Source organism: Oncorhynchus keta, chromosome 20, assembly GCF_023373465.1.
Source record: "Oncorhynchus keta strain PuntledgeMale-10-30-2019 chromosome 20, Oket_V2, whole genome shotgun sequence".
NCBI lineage: Eukaryota > Metazoa > Chordata > Actinopteri > Salmoniformes > Salmonidae > Oncorhynchus > Oncorhynchus keta.
Genome location: NC_068440.1, coordinates 21517793 through 21535463, shown reverse-complemented (window position 1 = coordinate 21535463; position 17671 = coordinate 21517793). Strand labels below are relative to the sequence as shown.

The 17671-nt window shown below is 43.6% G+C and overlaps 1 protein-coding gene across 1 annotated transcript in view; it reads right to left on the bottom strand.

Annotated features, from left to right (window-relative positions):
• LOC118399543 (E3 ubiquitin-protein ligase TRIM71-like) overlaps positions 1 to 17671 on the bottom strand; it is a 48334-nt gene that overhangs the window by 16873 nt on the left and 13790 nt on the right. The window contains exon 2 of the mRNA XM_035795711.2: positions 4770 to 4937. Within this exon, the coding sequence (XP_035651604.1) occupies positions 4770 to 4937 (168 nt within the window). The remainder of the gene's footprint in view (positions 1 to 4769; positions 4938 to 17671) is intronic.

Genomic DNA, 17671 nt, shown 5'->3' with positions numbered 1-17671 from the left:
GGGGAACATGATAGGGTTAGAAATATCATACAACACCACTGGACTTGCCTCATTCTCAAATGAAGAAGAACCAACAAGGTCATAAATAGCACACTTCTTCATATACTCAGCTACAGCAGAGGTAATAGAATATAACAGGGGGTTTGAACAATCACACACCTCCTTCTGGTTGGTCCATAGGAATATCAACTACATCATGCAGGAAACAGGAAGTGGCCAGGAGATATGATTGAAAGGTGTAATCCGCAGTTAAAACAATAAGAAAGTGTTCAGTAAAAAGCTGAGGGATGGAAACTCTCTCAAACGCATAGACAAAGCTGTAGATGCAAGGACTGACCATCCATGCTATCAAAAGATTTAACAAGGTTTTGAGGCTATACAATGTTGGTTTACATTTACAAATGTTGGAGTAAAACAATCCAATATTTTGAGTTCTGATGGGGTATGACAGCTGAACTAAGCTCATGAAGCATTTACTTATTTGTTATATCAAGAATCATTGGGGTACATATCATTAATTTACAAGTCCAAAAATGGATGTAGCAACTGCAGTGCCCGTTTAAAGACACTCTATGACACATCATCACCCTCTTATGTGACAAGGCACCTGCTCTGTTATGACATACTAAAATACAGGAAATAGACAGGACACAGGATATCTGGAGGTCAGGAATAGCACATAACCTCACACAACACAATGACACTACATCCCTCCTAACATTGCTGGTAGTTCCCAACTCTTTCTCAACATGAGCAGTGGCCTTTGAAGTCGAAGAGTGAGTAAGAAGATATGAAGTAGTAGAGGAAGTAGTGTCACATTGACCACCATGTTGTTCTCACTCTATATGAGGGGAAGTGATGTAGTGGTAAAAAATCTGAGAAATAGTTGGGTAAACACTTATTGCCGTTCACTGTTAGTAAAGTAATGCTTCCTATATTTTCAATGCATTTTTCCGCAAAAGGTAGGTAAATGCTAGCGCCAAATACAAAAGATGTGTAAAAAGCATTTACCCTCCACTTTTTTACCCATTTACCCTAACCACTGATGAGGGGTTACATTTTAAAGGAAACTGCATAAATGTTAAAATAGTGTGGTAAAAATCGTCAAGGGGACCTAATGAAAATGTATGGAAAATCATTTTCAAACACATTCAATTCTATATTACTGGTATACACCGAGTATGCCAAACACTGGGAACACATTCCTAACATTGAGTTGCACCCCCCAATTTTGCCCTCAGAACAACCTCAATGGACAAGGTCTCTAAAGCATTCCACAGGGATGCTGGCCCATGTTGACTCCAATGTTTCCCACAGTTGTGTCCAGTTGACTGGAAGTCCTTTGGGTGGTAGACCATTCTTGATACACATGGGAAACTGTTGAGTGTGAAAAACCCAGCAGCGTTCCAGTTCTCGACACAAACCGGTGCGCCTAGCACATACTACCATACCCCTTTCAAAAGGCACTTCAATTTATTGTCTTGCCCATTTACCCTCCACATACACAATCCATCAATAAGCTTTCACATAGATTCCCCTGGTCAGTCGATGTCATGGAAAGAGCAGGTGTCCTTAATGTTTTGTATATTGTTAGTCATTTATGTCTCTCTCTCTCTCCCTCCCTCCATTTCTTTCCCCCCCTCTCCTTATTCTTCCCCCTCTGTTTATCACTCTTTTCCTCCACTCTCTCCCCCTTTATCAGTCTGTACCTCTCCCTCCTTCATTTGGGGGGTCAGGGGTGATTTGGACCTCACACTGTTGGGGGGAAGGGCTCTTTTGTGACATCACCAGGAGTGGAGTGTCAAAGGTCACCTAAATCCCCTTGAGGTCATTGACCCCTGATCCATGGCTAAAGACCCACACCCTGGGGAACAAAGCCTGACAGCAGGGTCCTTTCTTCTCCCGCTGGCCGTTTGGGACTAGCAGCTAAAGGTTCAGCTATATCAGGACCCCTGGAGACAACAGCAGGAAGGGAGGAGGGGAATGGCTTCATCAATACTGACAGAGAAAGAGAGGGGGGAAGAGAGAGGGGGAGAATGAGAGAGCAAGAGAGTAATAGGAGAGAGAGAGGGAGATTTAGGACTAATTGTAAGCTCAAATGTGTAACTCAAATGATATTGAATTAATGAACTGGGAGATACAGTATGTGGTCCTTGTCCTGTGTGGCTCAGTTGGTAGTGCTTAGCACTTGCAACGCTAGGGTTGTGGGTTCAATTCCCACAGGGGACCAGTATGAAAATGTATGCATGCACTACTGTAAGTTGCTCTGGATAAGAGTGTCTGCTAAATAACATAAATATATATTTAATGTAAAATGTATTCAACTGTTAAGCATCGATATGGCTGATCATGGTATATGTGGCCAATACAGCAGCAGCTCGGGACACAGGAGGTAAAATTGACCAATCAGAAAGCAACGTACGGCAGCTCCGGCCAACCAGCAGGTCACAAGTCCAGGGTCGGAGGTCAGAGGAGATAATGGATGTGGAGTGGGCAGAACTATTCTGGTACAAAGGTGGTGTGTGTGCCTGTACGAGGTCTGTATCAGAATATAAAGAGAGGGACTAGTTGTAGAGTGAGAATAATGTGGACTCTTCTTATGACGTACATAACGTAACCTTGGCTTGCTGGACTAGATAGTGTTTCAGGGTTACGCTCAGTACTGACCAGAGTAAAGCCAGGTGTACACTACACGATGTCGGCCCCGATTTAGCTGTCCCAGACAAGTTTTTGAGATTGGAGACAAAATCCCCATGTCGTTGCTACTCGGTGCAAACGGCCGTCACCGACGCTTGTTTTAATGAGACGCAATCTGAGGGCTCCAGATCTCATCTTTGATGTCCCAATATTTTCAAACACGTTTGATTTTATCGACACAAAATTTGCAATACTCTTGTAGCGTGAGATCTGCAAAGACACGTTTCGAGACGGGTAATCAGACATAGCCAATGAGAGCTCGCCCGAGAAGAAACCAGTGAGATGATGACATTGTTTTGCATCACCCAGAATGTGTAGACTCTCGAGCAGGGGCCATGACTACTACTAGTATGCGTTTGTACTTGCCAAAGCTAACGTGTCAAATCGTTACAGCTCTGAAGTTCACAAGCAATGTTGTTCAATTCAAAATGTTAGTTAGATATTACAACTCTGTATGGCATGAATGTCTGATTGAAAATATTTCAGAGGCTGCTTTGAGCCACAGCTCGTTGTAGCTCCGTAAAATCTAATCTCATCATCACATCATTGTTTTAGCGAGACAGCGTGGTATGGAGACTCCTCACAACCAAGTGAAGAATCTTTTAGTGTGTGCCCCCTGTCTGTTCCACATTGTTCAGTGTGCGCGCCACTATGTTGGCAAGACAAAAAAAACGAAAGGAAAGATGATTGTTTCATGTGAGAGTCTCAGCGATTTTAGGATTTTGAAAGTCGTTTACTGTACACCTTTACACACACATTCCTGTGTCGAAGTTCACAACATTGCCCAAAGTTCCATGGAGGTTACATAAAATCTCACACATAAAATCTCTCTCAACTCCTGGTAACTCTGGTTTCCACGAAGTACTGTAACAAAGCATCCCTTTCAGCATCATACCCATCTGTTTCTAAACCATTCTCAACAGTTCAGAGGGAGTGAACATAATTCTGCGGTCTCCAGTGGACATTCAGAGAATGTGTGTCAGACAGAGTGATTACATTAGTAACTGTTTTTTAACAGTTAACCCTTTGGTACTAATAGGCAAACCTACTCTTAAAATCCATAACTAATAACACAACACTGTACAACAATAAAGGCAACGTTTCATAAAGTAAAGATTTTCTATAACCATAGAAATAGAATGAATAGAATACTATTTATGTGTAAAAGTTTTGACCGTTCTAATATATAATTTTTAAAAAATGATTATTATGTGTGTATTGTTTATCTTATTATTGCTAGGTATTACTGCACTGTTGGAGCTAGAAACACAAGCATTTCGCTGCACCTGCGATAACATCTGCAAATCTATGTATGTACACGACCAATAAAATTGGATACCATTTTTCTCAGTCTCAGAGCCAGCTGCTTGTCAGTGAACACGTGGCTGTGTGGGAGGACATGGGTATCAACACCATGGCTGACTAGATACTATCTAGCATAATCAGTAACACCCATCTTCTCTCCCTTCCTCCGTCTTACCCGTCTCCCCTTATACTCCCCTCTTTTTCACCATCTCTCTTCCCCTCCCCTCATCCTGCTTTACCTTCCCTCTTCTCTCTCTCCTCTTCTCATCCTCCCCATCTCACCTCCTCCCCCTCACTTCCTCTCTTTCACATGCGTAACTTGCGTAAATGCCATTCTCTGCCCTCCCCTCCTCTCCTCCCCCTATCCACTCCCTCCCCTTTGACCCCCAGTCCTATCCCCTACCCCCGTCACCCCAGGCAACCCACCCCCTCCCAGGGCCAGCTGGCTATGTCTAACCCCATGCTACAGTGATAGGAGTGTGTGGGTGATATGCAGAATATTCCACATTTCTAAACTGGTGCTGGGACAAAAACAACCCTGCACACTGACTCGGTACCGGTACCCCCTGTATGTAGCCTCGTTATTGTTATTTTTATTGTGTTCCTTTTTTTACAACTTTTATTTTCGTGAATATTCTCTTAAATTCTCAAAACTGCATGGTTGGTTAAGGGCTTGTAAGTAAGCATTTCACAGTAAGGCTGTATTTGGCACATGTGACAAATAAAATAGGATTTATTCGATTTGACACACACACGCAGACACTCACCTGTACAGCCTGTCTTCCTTGCTGTGCGTCGGCCAGTAGCTGGATGGTGATGGCTCTAGAGTCCTGGACAGCATCCTGTAGATAGACGAAGCTGTGGCCCACGTGTCTGCCCACACTACACTCCCTACAGATCGGCACCGAGCACGTCTCACAGAAAAACAGAAACACCTAGACGAGAGAGGGAGAGTTCATTAAATCATGCTATCAAAACATGATCAAATATATAATATATGGTTTTCTAACGGGTTAAGTGCTTTAATATGTTACGCATTAATTGTCATGGTGAGTGTAAGAGATCAGAAACCATTGGGAGATGTTTTTTATTGACTATGAGGTGTGTTGACATGTAAGTGCTGCAGTTTGATTGAACACATCCCCTGATCCTCCTCAGGCTCAGAGGGCTGACAGTGAGATAAGACAGGGCTCTATGGGGCTTTATGGATCAATACACCAATAAGAAGGGTTAGGACACACACGTACACACACATAAGCTTATATTTGGTTTCAAGAAACTGACTCACTATGTGAAAACCTCCAAAAATATCATCAACAACTGATCATAACAAAATGCATTGATACATTAATTGATGCATTGATACATTAATTGATGCATTGATACATTAATTGATGCATTGATACATTAATTGATGCATTGATACATTAATTGATGCATTGATACATTAATCGATGCATTGATACATTAATCGATGCATTGATACATTAATCGATGCATTGATACATTAATCAATGCATTGATACATTAATTGATGCATTGATACATTAATTGATGCATTGATACATTAATTGATGCATTGATACATCTATCATTTCAACGCATTGAATTATATTTAAATATAATATTTTTAAGAAATGATTTAATGCTGACTCATTGATAGTCACACGTAACCATTAGAATTACCCCAAACTCCTTCCTATACACTGTGATTGGTAACAAAAGACTAATTAAATATGCGCCGAGCGACAAATCCCAGAGCGACAGGGATCAATGTTGTCCAATGTGAGTAGAGCGGAGGGGGGTGGGAACAGCAATCAATCCATCAATAATGGCTACGGTCCCAGGGGAGGCATGATATAATGACTCACACACACACTTTACTTTATGCTACTCCTTTCCTTTTATCCTCTGCTCCATCCCTCTCTTTTCCTCCTCCAGCCCCTCCACACCTCCCCCCACCCCGCTTCTTCAACCTCTCCGAGGGGAGGGCAGAACAAAAGGATGGAATGCAGCTGCGTATAGATGGAGGGGTGAGGGTCAGACAGGAGAGAAAGTCTTCCATCTCCAACCAATGAGCTGAATCATCCTGATCATTAGATCCTAAAACACATCTGCTTTTCACTCTTCTTATCATGTTGTTTTTCCTTTCCCTCTTTTCAAAGACATCAGATAGATTGGACTTTGATATTTCAATATGGAGGAAAAAGCAACATAATTGAGCATTCAGCATTCCTTTAATTACATATTCTAATTGATCATTAGACACACAAAATACAGTTTTGCTTTTCTGGGAAGAGACAGGAACTGGCTGTTGTGTCAAGCATGGCTGCGATGTTGAGATGAGATTTACAGAGAGAACAGTGGTGTCATGTTTTCACTGTAGATAGATTACATGGCTAGTTGTATAAAACAATTACTAAAGGGACTTCACCACCACTATCATGTCGGCTGTAACAATAGGTCACACACACAGGCTGGGGTTTCTTGTGGATTACATAACACCTGGAATGGATTTAATATTATCGACTGACCCACACAGGATCCACTAGCAGGAGGAGTAGATTCCCCAATTCCCCAGATTCATAGCCTCCAAGAATACATCACACACACACACACACACACACACACACACACACACACACACACACACACACACACACACACACACACACACACACACACACACACACACACACACACACACACACACACACACACACACACACACACACAAACAATCCTAGTAGGGACCAAACATTTCTGAATTTTCCTTGTTTTAGTATCTGTGTGAGGTCTTCTGGTACCCATAAGCATAGTTAAACAAACACACACACATATTCTCTAGGCATTCCATGGGCCTGAGTGACAACACAATGCACACACGTTGACAACAACAAACACACAGAAAGCACATGACACAGAAACATGAAAAACAAGATGTGTTTAGGTGTAAAACATCATAGGTGTGCTACCACGTTAGCGGGGGTTGTAATCTACACAGAACATTCTAGAACCAAAGGAGGCCTTTAGGGACAAATAATTCACAGAGTCACGCACAGACACCACCCCAATCCACTCCTGATCACAACCACTGTCCTCCTAGCTATTGTAACCATTTATGCAGGCTTTATAACTGTTTATGACCCCACTAAGCAGGCTGTGTGACCCTTGACCATAAAGTCATAAAGCCAAGACCAGGCTCTATTCTCTGCTCCCTGAGTTCAGCTCTCAGATCCCAATAAAGCATTACTATTTTAAAAGAAGAAAAGAAAGACAGGTTCCTATGGGAAAGGGAAGGGAAAAGGGATACTTAGCACAACTCAATGCATTCAACCGAACTGTGTCTTCTGCATTGAACCCAACCCCTCTGAATTAAAAAATATATACATATTTTACCTTCATTTAACTTTGCAAGCCAGTTAAGAACAAATTCTTATTTACAATGACGGCCTACCCTGGCCAAACCCGGACGGCACTGAGCCAATTGTGCGCCTCCCTATGGGGCTCCCAATCACGGCCAGATGTGATACAGCCTGGATCAGAGAGGTGGGGTGAGCTGCCTTAAATCAATGTCCACTGCCTTGCTCAAGGGCAGAAGGGCATTTTTCCCACCTTGCTGGCTCAGGGATTTGAATCAGCAACCTTTCGGTTACTGGCCCAACACTCCAAACCGTTAGGCTACTTGCCGCCCCTATGGTATGTGATAGTACAACTGCCAATGACAGGAGAGAATGACACATATTTGACCTTCTATGTATGCATGCATGCATGTCACACATACACTCATCCACGTTAAGCAGAAACATTGCACATAAACCCAGCAAATAAATACACACACCAGAGGAAGGAAAACATGGAAGGTGTGTGAAATGGGTTGTGGACTGGGGAGCCTGGGAGCCTTCTGGGAAGGATGTCACACACGCTCGCTCGCTCACTCGCTCACACACACACACGCTCGCTCACACACACACACACACACACACACACACACACACACACACACACACACACACACACACACACACACACACACACACACACAGACACGCTCGCTCACGCACGCACACACACACACACACACACACACACACACACACACACACACACACACACACACACACACACACACACACACACACACACACACACACACACACACACACACACATAAAAACCCTTCACTGCAGAGCTACAGCGAAGTGAGTTATTGTATTTCATTAGTGCACCGGACTTTACTGCTCCCCCTCCCCCTAAGCACAGAAAGCCCCCCCACACACACACACAGGTAAACCTCCTTGTTTCAAAGTAGAATAATAACAGTAACATAAAGCTAAACGATTTACATGGTGGCTAATGGCTATCTCTGGTATACAAAGCTAAATGTTACCATGGTGGCTAGCTGTCTGGTTTGCTACAAGGTTAGCATGGTTGCTAGCTCTCTGGTAAAGAAAGCTAATGGGCTAGCAGCACGGTGGCTATTAGCACTCTGGTTTATAAAACTAAAAGGTTGGCAAGCATGGTGGCTAGCTCTCTGGTAAACAAATATAAAAGGTTGGCAATAGCATTGTAGTTAGGACTGGAATTCACATTCCTTGTAGCCAAAGGGATACGGGGGAGGGGGTTGAATAGCCAGTAACATCACACCATGGTGTCAGAAGCTCAACCTGCCTTGGAGAAAGGCACTGAAACACTGTAAAACACGGTAAAAAAGAATTGTAGAACAACCATGACTGCTTCACATTATCCCTTTCATACACAGACCAACATCCCACAAATGTACCATGTCTGCTTTGTTGTATATCTCAAAGAGGAATGGGGTAAAAAAACAAAAACAGGGTAAATTGAACCCCACTAAAGACCTAGTCATGATTCCTGCATTTTCACAGACCCTGTAACCAAAATACAGGCGTTGAGTCTGTGTGAATGGTTCTCTGTTTTTTAGCAGGTAAATTAATTTATACTTCTAGTGTTTAACACCTCCCTCATTTGAAATACAAAACAGACTCCATGATATAACACCCCCCCCATAAAATGGGTGTAAATAAGTGGAGGTCTGAAAGGGGGTCATATCAAATCAAATGTTATTTGTCACATGCGCCGAATACAACAGGTGTAATGCTTACCGTGAAAAGGTTCCTTACATACCCTTAACCAACAATGCAGTTAAGAAAATAGAGTTAAGAAAATATTTACTAAAAAGGTCATTTGTACACGTAGGTGGGGGTAAAGTTTTTTGGGGGCCTTCCTCTAACACTGCCCAGTATATAGGTCTTGGATGGCAGGAAGTTTGGCCCCAATGATGTACTGGGGCACTACCATCTGTAACGCCTTACGGTCGGATGCCGAGCAGTTGCCATACCAGGCGGTGATGCAACTGGTCAGGATGCTCTCGATGGTGCAGCTGTAGAACTAGTTGAGGATCTTGGGACCTATGCCAAATCTTTTCAGTCTCCTGTGGGGGAAAAGGCGTTGTCGTGCCCTCTTCACAACTTTCTTGGTGTGGACCATGATAATCTGTTGGTGATGTGGACACCAAGGAACTTGAAAATCACTACAGCCCCATTGATGTGAATAGGGGTGTGTTCAACCCACTTTTTCCTGTAGTCCATGATCATCTCCTTTGTCATGCTCACATTGAGGTAGACCTTGTTGTACTGGCACCACACTACCAGGTCTCTGACCTCCTCCCTATAGGCTGTCTCATCGTTGTCGGTGATCATGCCTACCACCGTTGGGTGGTCAGCAAACTTAATGATGATGTTGGAGTTGTGCTTGGCCACACAGTCGTGGGGGAACAGGGAATACAGGAGGGGACTAAGCACGCACCCCTGAGGGGCCCCAGCATGGCAGATGTGTTGTTACCTACCCTTACCACCTGGGGCCGGCCCATCAGGAAGTCCAGGATCCAGTTGCAGAGGGAGGTGTTTAGTCCCAGGGTCCTTAGCTTAGTGATGAGCTTTGTGGGCAATAATGTGTTGAACGCTGAGCTGTAGTCAATGAACAGAATTCTCACATAGGTATTCCTTTTGTCCAGTTGGGAAAGGGCAGTGTGGAGTCCGATTGAGATTGCCTCATCTGTGGATCTGTTGGGGCGAATTGTGTGTGTGTGTGTGTGTGTGTGTGTGTGTGTGTGTGTGTGTGTGTGTGTGTGTGTGTGTGTGTGTGTGTGTGTGTGTGTGTGTGTGTGTGTGTGTGTGTGTGTGTGAATTTGAGTGGGTCTAGGGATTCCGGGATGATGGGGTTGATGTGAACCATGACCAGTGCTTCAAAGCACTTCATGGCTACCGACCTGAGTGCTACGGGGCAGTAGTCATTTAGACAGGTTACCTTCGCTTTCTTGGCCACTGGGACTATGGGGGTCTGCTAATAAGCATTTCTTATAAGAGTCCGGATTAGTGTCGTGCTACTTGAAAGCGTCAGCTCTAGCCTTTAGCTCGCTGTGGACCTTGCCTGTAATCCATGGCTTCTGGTTGGGATATGTACGTACGGTCACTGTTGGGACGATGTCGTCTCTGCACTTATGAAGCCAGTGACTGAGGTGGTGTACTCCTCAATGCCATTGGATGAATCCCGGAACATAGTCCAGTCTGTGCTAGCAAAACAGTCCTCTAGCAAAGCAGCCGCATCTTCCGACAACTTCCGCACTGATCAAGTCACTGGTACTTCCTGCTTTAGTTTTTGCTTGTAAGCAGGAATCAGGACGATAGAATATGGTCAGATTTGCCAAAAGGAGGGCGAGGGAGAGCTTTGTTCATGTCTCTGTGTGTGGAGTAAAGGTGGTCAAGAGTTTCCCCCCTGGTTGCACAAGAGTTTCCCCCCTGGTTGCATAAGAGTTTCCCCCCCATGGTTGCATAAGAGTTTCCCCCCTGGTTGCATAAGAGTTCCACCCCTGGTTGCATAAGAGTTTCCCCCCCTGGTTGCATAAGAGTTTCCCCCCTGATTGCATAAGAGTTCCACCCCTGGTTGCATAAGAGTTTCCCCCCCTGGTTGCACAAGAGTTTCCCCCTGGCTGGAAGAAATTAGGTATAATGGATTTAAGTTTGCCTGCATTTGAGAACTTGTTCTCAACTGGCCTACCTGGTTAAATAAAGGTGCAATAAAAAAATATATATTTAAAAACATAACAGCCTGCTCAGAGTTTGACCAAAATGCACCTAAAGACTCTCCGACCATGAGAAACAAGACTCTCTGGTCTGATCAAACCAAGATTGAATTCTTTGACCTGAATGCCAAGCGTCACGTCTGGAGGAAACCTGGCACCATCCCTAAGGTGAAGCATGGTGGTGGCAACATCATGCTGTGAGAATGTATTTCAGCGGCAGGAACTGGGAGACTAGTCAGGATCGAGGGAATGATGAATGGAGCAAAGTACAGAGAGATCCTTGATGAAAACCTGCTCCAGAGCACTCAGGACCTCAGACTGGGGCGAAGGTTCACTTTCCAACAGGACAAAGGCCATAAGCACACAGCCAAGACAACACAGGAGTGGTTTCGTGACAAGTCTCTGAATGTCCATGAGTGGCCCAGCTCGAATCCGGACTTTAACCCGATCAAACATCTCTGGAGAAACCTGACAATAGCTGTGCAGCGACGCTCCCGTTCCAACCTGACAGAGCTTGAGAGGATCTGCAGAGAAGAATGGGAGAAACTCCCCAAATGCAGGTGTGCCAAGCTTGTAGCGTCATACCCAAGAAGACTTGAGGCAGTAATCACTGCCAAAGGTACTTCAACAAAGTACTGAGTAAAGTGTCTGATTACTTATGTAAATGTTATATTGCTGTTTTTTTCCTTCTAAAAAACAGTTTTTGCTTTGTCATTATGGGGTATTGTGTGTAGATTGATTAATCCATTTTAGAAAAATTGAAGGGGTCTGAATACTTTCCAAATTGCACTGTACCTGCTCCTGGTGTGAGGAGGCACAGACCATTCTAACGGAGCAAAGTTGGGTGAGTGAAAGAGAACTGAAGCAGCTGGTAGGTATTTTGTTTTGCTTGTCTGACATGCACACTGAGTGTGTGTGCAGGAGCTGGGTCTGTGAGGTCAAGGGTCAGGCAGATATCCTCCATCAGTGACACCATGAGACCTGACACACACACACACACACACACACACACACCAGCGTGTCAGCCTAAAGAGATTGATCCGTACATGGAAGTGTCCTGCTTACACAAGGAAGCTGACACTTCCACGTGAGTGCATGCCTCGGTGAGCAAAGAGTATCATAGTACACACACATGCATGGAAGAGACGCACACAGAAAAATGAGCAGTCGATATAAATAAGCTTCATTTAATGACAGTGTGTGTGTGTACACACCAACAACACAAACAAAACTACAGATTTTTTTTTACTCCCAATGAGATCACCAGGTTAAAGAAATTATGACAAAAGAAGAAGAGTAGACTAAGAAAAATAATCTCTCTAAGACAGAGAAAGTGTGTTGTCAGAGGGGAACGCAACAAAGGGACACACACACACACTCACTCACACACACACACACGCACACATTGGGGCAGTTCTCTAATTGTGAGGCACATGTTGTGAATTAAGGCCCTGGAATTCCAACTCCACATAATCTAACTCTGCTGGCCGCTTAGAAACACACACACACACACACACACACACACACACACACACACACACACACACACACACACACACACACACACACACACACACACACACACACACACACACACACACACACACACACACACACACACACACACACACACACACACACACACACACACACACACACACACACACACACACACACACACACACACTTCAGAGGATAAATGCCCACAGATGGAAGATACACGAAGAAGGAACTCTGAAACTTCAATGCCTGCCCTCCACAAACACACCCAGGCCAGACAGAAAGACATTTCCATGAGGTGTATTGACAGTCAACAGCCCCTCCAAGGAATAATCACAATTGTCTTCAACAAACTGCTGATGAGAAACACAGGCCTGCAGAGAGCTGGGGAAATCGCAGATGTGTTTTTGTGTGTGTATATATATATATATATGTGTGTGTGTGTGTGTGTAAAAGGGAGAGAGAACTTGAGGAGGCCCAAATTCAGTTACGGGAATTCCTTTGCTCTTGTATCGGTCTCAGTTCTGGGTCGAGTTTCCACCTAAGGCCTCACAAACTGACTCTGCGTGTGTGTGTGTGTTTGTCAGATAAAGCTCTCCTTTCTGATGTGTTCTCTCTGATCGTGTTCTGGCAGTAGGAACCTAAAACCAGTCATTCGCTTGGGGAATCATTTCAGCACGACAAAGAAATAGACTCTGTGGGAGGCCCGATAGCTGCAATCCAATCCTGCTGGGCACTAACAACACAATGGTGTGGATCAAATCACATTGTATCTGTTGCATACACACATTTAGGAGATGTTATAGTGGGTGCAGCGAAATGCTTGTGTTATGCGAAATGTGTGCAAGTGTTTTTTTTTAATCTCTAGAACTGGTTTTAGCCTAACAACCAGTAGTAGAAGTAGCTGAACATACTGATCAACAAGTAGACAAGGAAATGGAGGTTGGGGGAGGTGTGTGAAGAAAGAGTAACAATGAGAGTGACTTGTGTGTTGATGTGGAAATGAATGTTACACTGAGCTACAATACAAGGACACTCTTCTTCATTAAAACAATAGGCCCATGTGTAAAACCTACCTCCCATGGGACAGGGGGAAGAGCATGAAACCGATTAGTTAAAACATTTGGCCTCACCCGTACAGTGCAGATTTTGTGTGTGTGTGTGCGCCCGAGCACGCGCATCTGTCCATCCCCCAGCCTAACCCAGTGACACTTCACCCCTCACCTCTGACCCCCAGCTAAAAAAAGACCCAGAGATGGGAAGTGTGTGTTGGGGGCGAAAATAATGGCGTCCTTTCAATAGCATAGCTCCTCCTTTGGACAGAGCTGTGTGTGTGTGTGTGTCCAATTTTCAATCACCATTGCTTGCATGACAGAGCCCATGAGAAGAAGGGATGACAGGGATCTGTCACACACACACGCTTATCAGCGAGGGAGTTTGATAAAGCTGAACCGCAGTGAACCGGGCTATGGCTGGTGAAGTGACTGGGCAAAAGCGTTTTATATATTAAGCATATATTTGAATTTTCAAACTACTTTTTATTGGGAAGGCAGATAAAGCATTTCAATTTTGGATGTGAAAACCCAGAATCCTACTCATTACTGCACGTGCTTAACCTATTGTATGTCACTTTTGCTTTGTCGGCCAAAACGGGGTACCTGGCTCAAGGCCGGAATTCCACAATCAAAGCTAACCCGGTTCATGCGGGGCAGGCCCGGGGCATTGATCTAATCCCCTCAGTGTGTGGGCTACTCCATCTTACACAACCAAGTAGATATCATATAACGGAAAAGATGTTGACTAGAGAGAAGCTGACCACCATGACGACTAACTATAAAGCACAACAACATTCTCATGGCAAACCCTTTATTCTGCAATGAATCAAATAATCAATCTGACCAACTGAACTGGTTATTTGGACTTGTAGTGAGCTACAAGCTACTTGTAGTGAGATTTTTTAAACACAAATATTACGCATTCCCCAAGCTGCAGAAGTTATATCTCTATTGAAATTTGTGTCTTAGTGGTGAGAGGTCAACAAGGTGAAAACTCAGTGGAACTGGCATTGAGGTGCAGAGTTGAGTTTGAGGGACTAATTGATCAATTGTGAGGAATATGAGTTTGTGATTAAAATCATGCCTATGCCATATTTGTTCACTAACATTCTGGCCAAGTTTTCAAACAGGTAGAGTAAGTGAAACCCAGTGTGTGGAATTCAAACTCTCCATGTCTCTTGCGAGATGTTACATTTTACATGTATGTTTACACTGAACAAAAATATAAAACGCAAAGTATTGGTGCCATGTTTCGTGAGCTGAAATAAAAGATCCCTGAAATGTTCCAAACGCACAAAAATCGTATTTCTCTCAAAGTCTGTGCACAAACATGTTTACCTCCCTGTTAGTGAGCATTTCTCCTTTGCCAAGATAATCCATCCACCTGACAGGTGTGGCATTTTAAGAAGCTGACTAAACAGCATGATCATTACACAGGCCCACCTTGAGCTAGGGACAATAAAAGGCCACTCTAAAATGCGCAGTTTGGTCAAACAACACAATTCCACAGACATCTCAAGTTGAGGGAGCGCGCAATTGGCATGCTGACTGCAGGAAAGTCTCTACCATAAACTGCCTCCACTGTCGTTTTAGAGAATTTGGCAGTACCTCCAACCGGCCTCACAACCACAGACAACGTGTAACCACGCCAGCCAAGGACATTCACATCTGGCAAAAATACAGAATAAATTATATTGGAGTAAAACAGCATGACTACGCCCACTAATGTTGGTTGAATTTAGATTTTGCTGCCATTGCCCATGGAAAGAGTGGACAGATCGAGAGTGAGGATCCGCCAAACATCAGAAGTCATTCACAGAACCACAGAATTTCTTCATTTCTAAACTTAATTAGAATTCCAGGTAAGTTCACTGTCATTGGTCAACGTTGTGTGCAAATTAAAACTGTTGAGCAACATTACAGCTAGCTAGCATTGTAGTGAAGGCTTACTGTTACTGCACGATTTGAATAGTCAGATGCTCATGTGAGCATCTAGCTAGAGCTAATTAGCTAGCTAGCTACAGTAACATTAAGTTATACCACTTTTAGTGGTTTATGGACAGTATGTACACCCGGTGGATCAGTGCATCACCTGTTTTAAATTTTCAACAGAGCGGTATTAGCTATTATCAGTAGCTAGCGGACTTTACTGACTTCTGGCAGCAGGCTAGTCAGTGCAACATGTGTTTTACTCTGAAAAGCGAGCTGTTAGCAGACAGTTTGCGGCAGTTGGTCTGTGCTACATGTGTTTCTCACTCAAGTTTAGAGCTATTAGACAGTTTTTAGCTGCAGTTTGGTCGGTGCGACACCTGTGTTTTACTCTGAATAGAGCTGATGGACAGTTTTAGAACAGTTTGGTTGGTGCGACACCTGCATTTTACTCTGAACAGAGATGATGGACAGTTTTAGAACAGTTTGGTCGGTGCGACACCTGCATTTTACTCTGAACAGAGCTAATGGACAGTTTTAGAACAGTTTGGTCGGTGCGACACCTGCATTTTACTCTGAATAGAGCTGATGGACAGTTTTAGAACAGTTTGGTCAGTGCGACACCTGCATTTTACTCTGAACAGAGCTAATGGACAGTTTTAGAGCAGTTTGGTTGGTGCGACACGTGTGTTTTACTCTGAAAAGAGAGCTGTTAGTAGACAGTATTTAGCTGTTGTTTGGTTGGTGCGACACGTGCGTTTTACTCTGAAAAGAGAGCTGTTAGTAGACAGTATTTAGCTGTTGTTTGGTTGGTGCGACACGTGTGTTTTACTCTGAAATGAGAGCTGTTAGTAGACAGTATTTAGCTGTTGTTTGGTTGGTGCAACACGTGCGTTTTACTCTGAAAAGAGAGCTGTTAGTAGACAGTATTTAGCTGTTGTTTGGTTGGTGCAACACGTGTGTTTTACTCTGAAAAGAGAGCTGTTAGTAGACAGTATTTAGCTGTTGTTTGGTTGGTGCAACACGTGTGTTTTACTCTGAAATGAGAGCTGTTAGTAGACAGTATTTAGCTGTTGTTTGGTTGGTGCAACACGTGTGTTTTACTCTGAAAAAAGAGAGCTGTTAGTAGACAGTATTTAGCTGTTGTTTGGTTGGTGCAACACGTGTGTTTTACTCTGAAATGAGAGCTGTTAGTAGACAGTATTTAGCTGTTGTTTGGTTGGTGCAACACGTGTGTTTTACTCTGAAAAGAGAGCTGTTAGTAGACAGTATAGACAGTATTTAGCTGTTGTTTGGTTGGTGCAACACGTGTGTTTTACTCTGAAAAGAGAGCTGTTAGTAGACAGTATTTAGCTGTTGTTTGGTTGGTGCAACACGTGTGTTTTACTCTGAAAAGAGAGCTGTTAGTAGACAGTATTTAGCTGTTGTTTGGTTGGTGCAACACGTGTGTTTTACTCTGAAATGAGAGCTGTTAGTAGACAGTATTTAGCTGTTGTTTGGTTGGTGCAACACGTGTGTTTTACTCTGAAAAGAGAGCTGTTAGTAGACAGTATTTAGCTGTTGTTTGGTTGGTGCAACACGTGTGTTTTACTCTGAAATGAGAGCTGTTAGTAGACAGTATTTAGCTGTTGTTTGGTTGGTGCAACACGTGTGTTTTACTCTGAAAAGAGAGCTGTTAGTAGACAGTATTTAGCTGTTGTTTGGTTGGTGCAACACGTGTGTTTTACTCTGAAAAGAGAGCTGTTAGTAGACAGTATTTAGCTGTTGTTTGGTTGGTGCAACACGTGTGTTTTACTCTGAAATGAGAGCTGTTAGTAGACAGTATTTAGCTGTTGTTTGGTTGGTGCAACACGTGTGTTTTACTCTGAAAAGAGAGCTGTTAGTAGACAGTATTTAGCTGTTGTTTGGTTGGTGCAACACGTGTGTTTTACTCTGAAAAGAGAGCTGTTAGTAGACAGTATTTAGCTGTTGTTTGGTTGGTGCAACACGTGTGTTTTACTCTGAAAAGAGAGCTGTTAGTAGACAGTATTTAGCTGTTGTTTGGTTGGTGCAACACGTGTGTTTTACTCTAAACAGAGCA